Source organism: Phalaenopsis equestris, unplaced genomic scaffold (genome assembly GCF_001263595.1).
Source record: "Phalaenopsis equestris unplaced genomic scaffold, ASM126359v1 Scaffold000107, whole genome shotgun sequence".
In the NCBI taxonomy this organism is placed as follows: domain Eukaryota; kingdom Viridiplantae; phylum Streptophyta; class Magnoliopsida; order Asparagales; family Orchidaceae; genus Phalaenopsis; species Phalaenopsis equestris.
The window spans coordinates 718,258-730,946 of NW_018164549.1; the positions used below are offsets into that span (position 1 = coordinate 718,258).

General features: G+C 35.0%; 1 protein-coding gene across 1 annotated transcript in view; it reads right to left on the minus strand.

The window, feature by feature from the left end:
• LOC110020688 (UPF0496 protein 1-like) overlaps positions 1–3,331 on the minus strand; it is a 10,760-nt gene extending 7,429 nt beyond the window's left edge. The window contains 3 exon segments of the mRNA XM_020718877.1: positions 2,108–2,158; positions 2,202–2,551; positions 2,554–3,331. Coding sequence (XP_020574536.1) covers positions 2,126–2,158; positions 2,202–2,551; positions 2,554–3,331 — 1,161 coding nt within the window. The 3' untranslated portion in view covers positions 2,108–2,125.
• Positions 3,332–12,689: the final 9,358 nt, after the last annotated feature.

Consider the following 12,689-nt stretch of genomic DNA (forward strand, 5'->3'; position numbering starts at 1 on the left):
CCCCACCTCGGCACCCACCAAGTCCCCTATTCAGCCCTCTCTCGACTCTCGACAACGAAATCACGTTGACGACAGGACCACAAGCTACATGGGAGGGAGCAACGAGATCGGCAACCCCCAAAAGTCGGAAATCCCCCAATTTCTCATCCAGGGTTCCGTTGCTCTCTTGCTCTAAACCATTGATGATAAGGTAATCCACTAAGCCACAAACCTTCATCTTTGTCTAATTGCCCTGCTTTCTCCCAAGTTCTACCTGCTTTCCATCATCAGGGCTTCACTTCACGTCAATTGCTTAGCATCTCACAATCTCATGTATGAATTTAAAGTTTTCATTTTGTTGTTTGACAAAATGCAGGTTAAATCATGCTTAAATCTTACCCAATGCTCAAATATATGCCACCTTCCCTGTGTTTGCCCTTTTACCACAACCGAAACAATGCCAGCGATTGCTTGATTGGTTAAGTGTTATTTCATTTACTCCACCCCAAATCTATATATTTTGGGGAGTTTACATAAATACCACTCAATTCCTATGTATTAACATATCTAGCACCTAAACTTTGCTTATATCTTTGGGGAGTTTACATACATACTAGTCAATTCTTGTGTCTTAGTTTCGTTGTTCTTTCAATAGGTTGTTCGCATATTAGTACCTTTATATGAGATTTTGGGTCCATACTCCATAAGAAAGACATTATGGGATAAGTTTTGTGGAAATGTTATAAGCAGATGCGCATGCTCAGTTCACATTTATGGGATAAGTTTTGAAATCATTTGTTAATTATTATATGATCTCTTGTGACCAACCAATATTTTTTAAATGACTATTTCTTAATTAGTATAAATCCTTAAAAGTTGTGATTATTTGTCGGTTTAGAAAATAACTTTGCATCAAACATTGTACGAACAACTCTTTCTTTGTTGATATAAAAATTTTGTTGAAATACACCACCCAATTTTATTCAAATATCAATTAATGTATGATGATATTGGTTGATATGTAATAATTATTTTAATCTTAATTTTGTTGATAATTTTCTATTTTTTAAACCCTCCCAAAAAGAGAGTTTGGTTCCGCCCCTGATCATGAAAATTATCTTTACATCCAAGTTTTCTAACTTTAGATCTAGCATTGCAATCACCACCGATAAAGTATGAATATAGTTATGCTTAACAGGTGAGGAAACTTCATGGATTCCTTCTTTGCACTCGAGAATCAATTAAAAACCAATGAATGATCTTTTTGACTTTATGGAGTGGAATTAGATCTCAAGTCTCATTCTTCTGTAAGGACTCCCAAATCATCTATCAAAATTATGATTCATTACTTTGATTCTCTTTCACTAACAACTTCCTCAAAAGTGGATGGTTCTTGATCACTAATAGAATGTAATATTAAAAACCATTAGCAAACATATGAGAACAAGAGAAATCCTCGTCATAAAAAAAATGAGTTCTTTAATCTGTCTTTTGATATAGTGAAAGTTAATAACATTGTTTTGTTGTAGTGGTTCCACCTCCTCTTGAGGTCCAAAAACAGCAGGCAATTGTGGTGAGCTATCAATAAATTATTTACGCTCTCCCTCAAACATGACACCTTTTGTATGTTTTAATCTACTATCAAATCATCAATCTACAATGACATTAGTAGAATCATCTATGGTTCATTAAACATGGCATCCTCGATAACCAACAATTCATATGACTTGGTATCAATACACCAAAGCTTATATAACAATTTATATATGCATAAAATATGCACTTTTTATCTCCTGAATTTAGCTTAGCCAATCCCAAAATATTTGGGATAAAGCTTATGATAAAGATGAGCTATAAGATATAATCTGAACTCTCTAAAGTAAAAATATGTGGAACAACCAAAACCCTAAGAATTGATTAATATGTAGAATTAACCGCTCATAACTCCTCAAGAGGACACAACTCATTAACAGTCTACGTAAATCTACTCACTATGAAACATATAGTAGTAACAACCTCTATCCAAAAATCTTTAATCAAATGGTGGGAAAGTTCTGATAGTATTTCTAGTCTGGAATATAAGAGAAACATTCACATAAGTGTTAGAAGTAAAATAAAAAATCCTTACCAATTTGCTTCCACATCATCATTTATGCAGTTTAATAATTCGTTGCAAAACCACAGTCCTTGCTTTATGCAGTTTAATAATTTCGTTGCAAAACCACAGTCCTTGCCCTCCTTATGTCCCTGCTACACCGATCAGCCTGCTGCACCAAACCCTCAATGTTTTTCATAAACAATCCCATCTTCTTCCTCATCTCCTCAATACCAAGCCTCACGGCATCTTCATCTTTGAACACAAATTCGGCATCATCAAGCAATGATCTTATATTATCTTCCAATTGGTTCACTAAAATTCTAATACTATCCAAATCAGTAAGCACAACAAAAGTCCCAGCATGCATTGTATTAATTAGTTCCTTCTCAGCTTTCAGGGCATCCTGATAGTCCTTCCACAAGGAATCAAACCACTTTCCCATAGATCCCAGGGGAATCGAAGTGGCAGCCGCCCAAGGGGGTTCGCTGCCACAAGAGCAGCTACCACAGAGCAGATGAGAAGTGCCGCAAAAGCCGAGGCAAAAATTACGCAAGTAACCTTTCTCCATATTTTAACTGATTTAAGCTTCTTGTCTTGCTCCATTTTTCGATTATGTAACTTCTCAAGCATTGACAATTGCTGCTGGTGTACCGATTGAAACGCCTTGTAAAACTCATCAGTGAACGGATCGCCAATAGCCTTGAAATGCCTCAACTCATTTAGGGTTTTGGCGTATCTCGTCTTCCTCTTCACTTCCGGAGGTTGATCCTCCTCCTCGGTGGCGACAGCAACAGCGTATTCTTCGTCGAAGCTTTTGATAGCGAGTTGAACGATTAGCTGAGAGTCGCGAGCTTTCTTTAGACTCGTCTCGAGAGCAGTAAAGAAATCAAACGTACGTATACTGTTCTCGAAGTACTCATCAACCAGCTGGAACATCTCGAAATTCTTCCATATATCCTTTTTGCTTTCCAGAATTATGCGAACGACATCCTGGTTCATATCAAAGAGGGATCCAGCAACTTCTTTAAGTGAATCGAAGGAAATAGAGCGGAGCTGGACGTTAACGGCCAGATTAGAGATGACGCGGCTAGTGCGCTGCTGGAGACCGGCATCGAAGGTCTGGATATCCGGATCTACCTGACACATTTCCTCGTACGAGCTCAGCTCTGCCATGTACTCCATATTGCCGCCGGCTGAGACGGATCCACTTGTGCCACCGCCACTGGCACGCCTCCTGCTGCATTGAATGCCCATAGAAAAAGAAGAAGAGTAGGAGAGAGGGGAGGTAAAGAATGGAGAGCAACCTAAAACTAAGCCACTGCTTCCTTCCCTTCCTCCCCTCCCTCTTCTTTCACCAACTTGGCGGCTCGGATCGAGTCAAACTGGATGAAGAATTGAGAGGAAGGAAAGGGCAAACCCTAGACTGTGAGTGAAACGAGGTCAAGGCCGAAGGAGGTAGGAAGGTCGGGCCGAGGCAGCTAAGCAGTAAGCTCATTTATGGTGCGCGTGAGCTTGACTTGTGCTGAAAGGAATATTTGTGTTTCCACGACAAATTAATAATAATTGCGAAAAAATATGTTTCAGAGGAAATTACATGCAGACCCCATGAAACTTGACATTTACAAATCAACAACCCTCATTCGTTTATTTCATAAATTCTCACTTAAAAATCAAAATTCACCGTAAATTAGGGTTGTCTAAACGGCTCGTTGTTTACGAACAGCTCGTGTTCGGCTCATTAAAAAAGTTGTGTTCGGCTCGTTCGCTAAGTTAACGAGCCGAACAAAAACGAGTTCGGCTCGTTTTGACTCGAAATACTGCTAATCAATTATATATATAATCTTTAAGGAATAATTTTTTTAAAAAATTTAAATACCTACAAGACCACAAAGAATTATAATCAATTAAAAATATTAATGAAGAAAATAGAATAAAATTATTAAATTAGATTCAAATGATGTTTTAAAACTTGCCTCAATCATTAACATCTTATGGTTACGTGATTAGGGTTGTCAAAATGACTCGTTGTTCGTGAACGGCTCGTGTTCGGCTTGCTAAGCAAACGAGCCGAACACGAACACACTCTTTGAGCTCGAAATATAAACGAGGCGAACACGAGCTGAGCCTGGGCTTGCTCGTGTTCGGCTCGTTTACACCCCTAGGTAAAACTCAGTCTATTATTTTCATTTTTATCAAATTCTTATCCGAACATACCTAAATATATCAGGTTTATAATTTAAAAAATCGTCTGATGATTAATTGATAAATATTAATATTTTAAATGGCTTGTATGTAATTATTTCAAAAGTTTACTAAAGTATATTTTAATCTTTATAAAATTAAGATAGTAATGATTATAATCAAGTCCTATAAAAATAAAATTAATAAAATTAATTTGAGTGAGGATTTAAAAAATGATAATTATTACTATGCACATCAAGCCTTGAACTTAAAGAATATATAATAGAATAAAATTTTAGAAAATAAGATCGTCAAAAAAGCTCATTATTTGAGAACAACTTGTGTTTGATTTGTTTGTTAAGCAAGTAAGTCAAACAAAAAATAATATTTTTTCGCTCGATATGTAAACAAGCCGAACACGAGAAAAAATTTTGGTTGTTCGTGTTCGGCTTATTTTGGCTCAAAATAATTAAATTCAATATATATATCATATATATTTGATTGGTATTATTTTTAAATAATTTAATTAACTACAAGACTGTAAAGATTTATTATTAAGAATAACTATTAATTAAAAACATATAGTAAAAATATTAATTTCTTCTTAGCCGAATAATTTAATAAAAATAATAAGGTTTAAGTATATGTTTGCTTTGATGAATTGTCAATTCAAAAAGTGCTGTGAAAATTTTATTTTTTATGAACTTATGTTTTAGAAGTAGTTTGTGAAAAAACATTGGAATGCTCCCCGCTAATATTATATATAATTAATAGGTTGTATCCATGCATGTAATTAACATAGATACATATAAATTCACAATTTATATATATAAATTTTCAACATCAGGTACGAATCTCGAATCATGACACGGATCTTGAGACAATCTTTTGAACTATAAGCATTCAAAGTTCAATTAAGAGTCATCAAGAGCTCTGATTTCAGTAAAATTGCAATTAAATTGATTAGTTGGACAAGAAGAGCCCAATGGTAGCAAAATTGGTGGAATCTGAGTCGAAGCAAACACCAATCAAGACATTAAACCATATTTGAAAATTTTTTGAATACATTTGAAATGTTAAATGGATGTAGAATTCAGTGAGTTTATAGTCAAATCGAGCTTCTAGAAACAGTGAATTTAACGAGCTTAATATCGCTTAATTCTGACATTGTTAAGACACTCAAATATTCATCAAATGGGGTATGATCTCAGGATGCTCTCCGGACCCAATCAAAGTGGTTTATATTTTATCATTAATTGCAACTGCAACTCTATAAATAGGAGTCTCTCTCCTCTCACGAGGGAGGAGGAATGCTTGAGACTCGAGGAAAAACTTGAAGCTTTGAGAAATAGCTGAACTTCAACACTATTATTGTCTCTGTTTATCATCGTCGACCACGGCCAACCACCCTCAACCATCGTCCACCACCATCGACCCCCACTTGTTGACCTTCGCTGATCACCATCAATCAATGTTCATTCATTGCAACAATTTCTTCCACACACATACATTATAATTCGGAAGATTTTGTAACTCTCTCTCACATGTGGGACAAAAAGTCTCTGTAAATCAACTTACAGTGAATTTCTACAACATGGCCAAACCCCGCAGTTTTTTCCCTTTACAGGTTTTTTACGTAAAAATGTGTTGAATTCTCGTTCAACGCTAAGACAATAATTCATTACTCACTTACCATAACTTTTTTAGCACGCATCAATAGTTAAGTCAGAGATCATGTTTATCAATATTTTTTTATCCTATTCAATTTTTCATATTTTAATATAATTTATTATAGATCTCCGTATTGCATTGCAGAGAATCATAATAACTTTTCTATCAATTATATTGAATATTTATAATAAATATTTAACAAAGTCAAAATTTAACTTCTAGTGAGTTATAATCTGCCATATAGCTTTGTGAGCTTTACATAACAAAAAATTATAACAAATAGCTCATCAATGACGTGTATGACGATGTGATCACAGATGATTACCCGTCCAAACATGTGGTGTCTGAACGAAATATCTTCTCCTGTATTGCAGACAAAGGCGTACTCGTAAAAATAAAATAAAACTTAGGGACGTTTTGGTTTTTAATTAAAAGTGAAAAACAGGATTGTGAAATGTTCCTTCCAAACAATCCAAAATTCATTTTTGAGCCGGACATGAGACAAAAAGCTGCAACAAATGAAGCCTAAATCTCATTCATACCTTTTAACATGTTATGTCCGCACGACTAGAGCTATCAAAACTACTAGTTGTTCACGAAAAGCTCATTAGCAAGCTGAACACGAATCAATTTTGTTGTGTTGAATGCATAAATAAGCCAAAAACAAACATGGTGTTTTTAAATGAGCCGAACACAAGCCGAGCTAGCTCGGCTCGTTCACACCTCTACTTGAAAACTTATAGGCTTATTTGGGACCCTTTATTTTATTTTAAGTTAATTAATTAATTAATTATTTATTTATTAGCATATTTTTTATAGTATATTTTTACATGTTTTTTTTTTTTTTTTTTTACTTAGCTTATTTCTAAACCATTCAAAACATATTTTGTATATTTTAAATTTTTATGTTTTTGTTACATAAAATAAAAAATGATACTTTATATTATATTTTTTTGTTTTTAAAAATACTAAAAACAACTTTTAGATATTTTAAATACTTTTAAAAATAATTTAATTTAACTTTTATCATTAAAAATAAAACCATGCAAAAAATTTATTAAACAAATATATTTTGCATGCCTCCTCTTTGTATTCACAATTGAATTGAAAATATATATTTTTTTAAAATTTATACATATTTCCTTTTTTTTCTTATGTGCACATATCTTGATCAATTTATCATAAAATTCATATTTCTTAAATTTTTTTTTTAAAATAAACATGAATATGAATAAATTAGTTATCCATAAAATACACTCAAATAAAAACATATTAAAAATTCTTTTAATTTTCACAGAGATATCATTATCATGTTTCCTCTATTTTAGATAGGACCAATATAAATAAAATTATGGTTTTAAAAATTCGCTTGGATCCATCGAAACAATCGGTTCAATCGTGGAGCGGTTATTAAGCCTATCTGGTCCACGGGTAGAATCAGTTTACATAGAACCAAAATTGAGCTAGTTAGAACCGAGTTTGAACTGATGAACATATCCAATTTTTAAAGAATTTATCTGGTCAAATGCAGTCTAATTTTAATCGTAAGGCCAAAAATAGAATATATAAATTAAAAATAAAATAAAAATACATCATATCTTAAATATATATATTAATCATCATTTAATCATTTTTTCTTATTGAGATATATAATTATGGGGAAAGTTTACCCATGCACGTTATATATATATGAAACATATTAAGTGAAATGATCACAAAGAGAGTTAAAACAAGAAGAATGCGACATGGAAAGATGACCCAATATAATAGCCAACCCTCCTAAGGATTCGTTCCAAATGAATACTCGGCTCTACAAGGTCTCTGACCATCTGAGGGACACCTCATCAGTTTGTTGGCCCATAGCAACCAAGCTTAGTCAACCGAGTTGATCCTATCGACTCAAAGTTGACTAAGATCAACCGACAAAGTCAGAAAGTAGCTGAATGAGAAGCTTACACGTGTAAAGTACCATAAATACTTCAATATGGACCCCTTTAATGCACGGGCAAAAATACATAGGTCTATGACATATCTTGTATCCCTGTCACTGATCTAGATGGTCCAATATACATCCTAATCCAAGAATGGGTATGGGATGCTTCTCTCATATCACACATCTCTTTTCTCATGAGTTCTCTTAGCTCATTGATTTGTTCCATCATCAATTGCCTAGTGTAGTCCATTGTTCTCAAAAAGAGTTATTCCAGTGAGAATGGACTTTCCAACGAATATTGAGTTATGAATTCTACACTCACTACACATTTGATAATGTTGAATTCTTTAAGAATTTAGTGTCATGTAATGTTCGTGAGTACATACAACTTTACAAAAGACCTTACAATGAGAAAAGAGTATCCCAAGAAGAGAGCGATGTAAGAAAATCATCATTAAGATCAAGGTCTAGATGGAAATCCAAAGGAAGATCAGAATACCCCCTTTGTTTTTTCCATTTTTATACCTCTAAGGGGAAAAAAAAACCATAAAATAATCCTAATAGTACATTAGGAGTTGTATCATTGACCTTTCTCAGGTTTTGTGATGGGAGGTTGGTGTCGTCGTCCTTAGGTATTGAAGGCCAATGTCAGATTTTACTGATAAGATGACCATTTGTCACATCCATATGACAAGACTAAATTCATAGTGTCGGGCCACATACTTAAATAAGAAATATATATGTGTCATGTTAGGTCATGATGACTACTTTTGTGAAAACAAATTAAGTTGTCATCTCGAAGAAGACGAAGTTAGTCAGATCAGACTTCCTATCAGGTGAGCTCGATTCTGCCACTTTGACAGACACACAACTGAGCTCAATTTCAAAAAAAAAAAAGTTGAATAATAGAAAAATTAGAGCGAGAAAAACACAACAGGACAAAGAGAAGTTCAAAAACTTTAATTTTATTTTTCATACCGTTTACAATAAAAAAGAAATTTTTAGATAACAACTCTAAACATTAAATATAACAATTTTATCCCTAAACTTTTAAGTATAAATTTTTAATTATTTTTTTTCTTTACAATAATTATTTTAAACTAATTATAATTATAGTTAAAATATTATATTTTAAATTTGGCTTTTATAAAGATTATTTTTTGATGACTTAGATCGCCCATGTTACTTTTAAATTAATCTGGGGGGCCCACCACCCGCTAAAAAAACAAGAAGGGCATTTACGTTCATGCCACCCAATTAATATTTACATATATAACACCTAAACTTTATGTTTTACACCAGTATCGTTACACTTAAATATACATAAAAAAAAGTCACTAGTGATGCACAATTTTTTAATTTAAATTATGTGACTTTCTATGCACGTAGCACCCAAAATTTTTATACTTGTCCATCACATTAAAATTTTCATAATTATAAATATATATAAAAATAGCACTCTATTAATGATCAAAGTCGATGAGTGCCAAAAAATTCCCGATGGTAGATTAATGGATTATCGTCTTAGCATTGCACGAAAATTTAGTGCACGGATAAAAGAAGAGAAATAAGCAGGAGGAGACACCTCGACTTTTTACGTGGAAAACTCTTAAAAGGGGAAAAACCATAGACCTTAGCCCAGTTGAAATAATTCGCTATGAGTGATGAGTACACGAGCTCATTCTTCACCTAAATTAGGGAAGATAAAGTTATAAAATTGTATAAATATGATCTGGCTGCAATTTTTTGTGACAACAGGTTACAAGGATCATTGTTGATTGTTTTGGTGGTAGTACTCCGTCGTGACTGTTGTAGATGGTTGCTCTGGAATAGTTGAATGACTAGAGATACCATAGTAAGAAGTTGTGCTATCTTTGGACCGCATAGGCTGTAGTGGCGAGTATGAATGACGTCTATAAGCTGCGAGGGCCGGAGTCGACAGCTGCACGACTTATGAACCACATAGGCCGTAAGGACGAGTATGAATGACTTTCGTGGGTCGCAGGAGTCGTAGTCGGGAGCTGAACGAGCTGATGACCACCTAAGTCGTTTTGGCGAGAATGAATGGCGTCCGTAGGCCACAAAGGCCGGAGTTGGGAGCTACACGAGCTGTGAACCATGACGCCATAGGGGTGAGTATGAATGACGTTTATAGGCAGTGGGGGCCAGAATCGGGAGTCACAAACTATGAACCACATAAGTCGTATGAGCGAGTATGAATGACGTTCGTAGGCCGCGGGGGCTGGAGTCAAGAGTAGCATGAACTGTGTATCACGTAGGCTGTAAGGTAAGTATGAATGACGTCCGTAGGTCATGAGGGTCGGAGTCAGGAGCACCATGAATTCATTACCACGTAGGTCGTTGTTGGCATGTAGATTGTAGTGATGAGCTCTTATCCCACATACGGGAAAGAATAAATAGATTTTCCAAGTTATAACAATGACTAATAGCGTCCAGTTAGTGGTGGTCGATGACGGTCGGCAGTGGTCGAAGGCGTTCGTCCGTGGTCGACGACGACCTGTTGTGATGCTGAGCTGCAGCTCCTCCTCAATACCTGAGGCTCTCTCTTTAGGCTTCAACTCCTCTCTCATGATTGGGGTGGGGCTTTATTTATATTATTTTCAATGCAATTAATGCAGAAATACGAGTCATTTTGATCGGAAGGTTTGGAGAGCTTCCCTCAATCAAACGGTGTTTAATGAACATTTTAATGTCTTAATGATATCATAATCGAGTGAACTTAGGTTTATTGGATTTGTTTTGTCGAGAAGCTCGATTCAACTATAAATTTGATAGATCTGACATCTGTTTGACCTTCCAAATATGTCCAAACATCTTCCTAGAATGGTTTAATGACTTAATATGGGCTTGATTGGATTTGGATTGGACTGTCTTTGATATCATTAGGTCCGTTTTATCGAGTCGATCAGCTTGATTATAAGTTTGTTGAAATCAGAGTTTTGGATGAGTTTTTATCAAAGTTTGAGCATCTATTGCTCAAAATATTATCTCGAGATCTATGTCATGCTTTTAGATTCGTGTAGGATAATGCAAATTTTTTTTATGGCATATCAGTTGCCCACCAATTTTCAGGCGATATTCTTGTTGTCGTCCAAAAATATTAAGATCCGGAGCATTTTTTTGTTGATGTATTATATATATAGATATACATAATGACAGTTCGAATTATTATAAGTATATATTATCTATGGATATAATTAACAGAGCATGACTCCATAATACCTTCACATGCGTAAAGAAGCGAATTTTTTATTTGATAATTGAAATTAGTTTTATGAGGAATATGACGAGTTTTTTTTTTAATGATATAAATTAATTTCACAAGGAAAAAGGAAAGTTTTTTTTAATAATGAGCATTTAATGATCGCACTTCTTTTTCTGCCTTTAAATAAGTCTGAAGGAGAGAGTAGAGGTGGAGTCCTCAGCTGATCCAGGATTTTTCAGAAGAAAAATTGTCCTGCGAAGCGGAGAAGAGTTGCGGTGCAGTATTGCAATGAAGAGTTGTGGCGCAGAGCTGCAGTACAGAGTTAAGGTGAAGAGTTACGACACAGAGTTGCAGTGCATAGTTGCGGCAAAGAGTTGTGGTGTGGTAGAAAGTCATCTCTAACTTGCGTAGCAAGCGGGCAACGGGAACTTATTTCACTTTGGGATGCAGCAGAAAGTTGTCATCGACCTGCATAGAAGGCAAGCAACGGGATCATCTTTTGCGTTGTGATGTAATAGAAAATCATTCCCGACCTGTGTAGCAGACGCAATGGGATTTTCTTTCTCATTGTGATGTAGCAGAAAGTCATCTCTGTTATGCGTAGCATGCGAGAAACAAGTTATTCTTTCGCGATGCGCAGTCCGGAGGAGATTGTCGTGTCATCCTTGCACATTCTAGAAGTGATGAAGAAATGTTGTAGCTTTTCTGTCACGCTTTGAGGGAAATATCTTTATGTTGTGGTGGTGATATCTGGAGGTCCCTTGACGATCATCAGATGTATTGGAGTTTTGAGAAGGCGATGCTGACTTTACTCGAAGATAAGCGAATTTTTTGTAGCTTTTGTACAAGTATATGTTGTTCATTTTAGCTTTTTGATGTGACATTTGTAAATGATAACAATGTATTTCTTTGTATGACATTGAGATTGTTTATGAGGTTGTTGTGGCATCTCAATTATGTGAAATTCTACAATTAAAGTTAACACTCATATTATATGATATAAAGAATCACGTACATTTTAAGACACGTGCCTACAGAAGTTGTGTCCTTTCAGGCTTATGCCTTATAGGAGCTTTGAGTGGAAACCCTATCAACCACATGTTCTCATGGAGTCTTTCTAGTGAGGACCCGGTCCACCCTAGTCTCCCATCAAAGCTTGCCCCTTAGGCATGATTTATAGAGGCATAGTTGAAAGAAGAATTCATTAAGGACGTAAGACCACTCCTGAGTTGTATAACCGGAGATACTCGACAGTAATAACTCGTAAAGAGTCATATGAAATCTACTAAAGATGGTTGACCTATCTTAGGTTGGTTCTCAAAGCTTTTGTTTGACAACCATAACCTGCTATGGAAGAGATCATAAGAAATCCACCAAAGATTTTTGACCTATCCAAGGCTATATGTTGAAGCTTTTCCTTGACAATTGTAGCATGTAATGGAAGAAGTTGCGGGAAATCCCAAGGATTTCTGATCTATCTGAGGTTATATGTCAAAGCTTTTGCTTGACAACTATAGCATGTAATAGAAGATGTCGAATTGAGTTCCCTTGTGATCGATTAAGCCTAAAAAGAATTGTCAAAGTTGCTCTAAGTTTCTCGA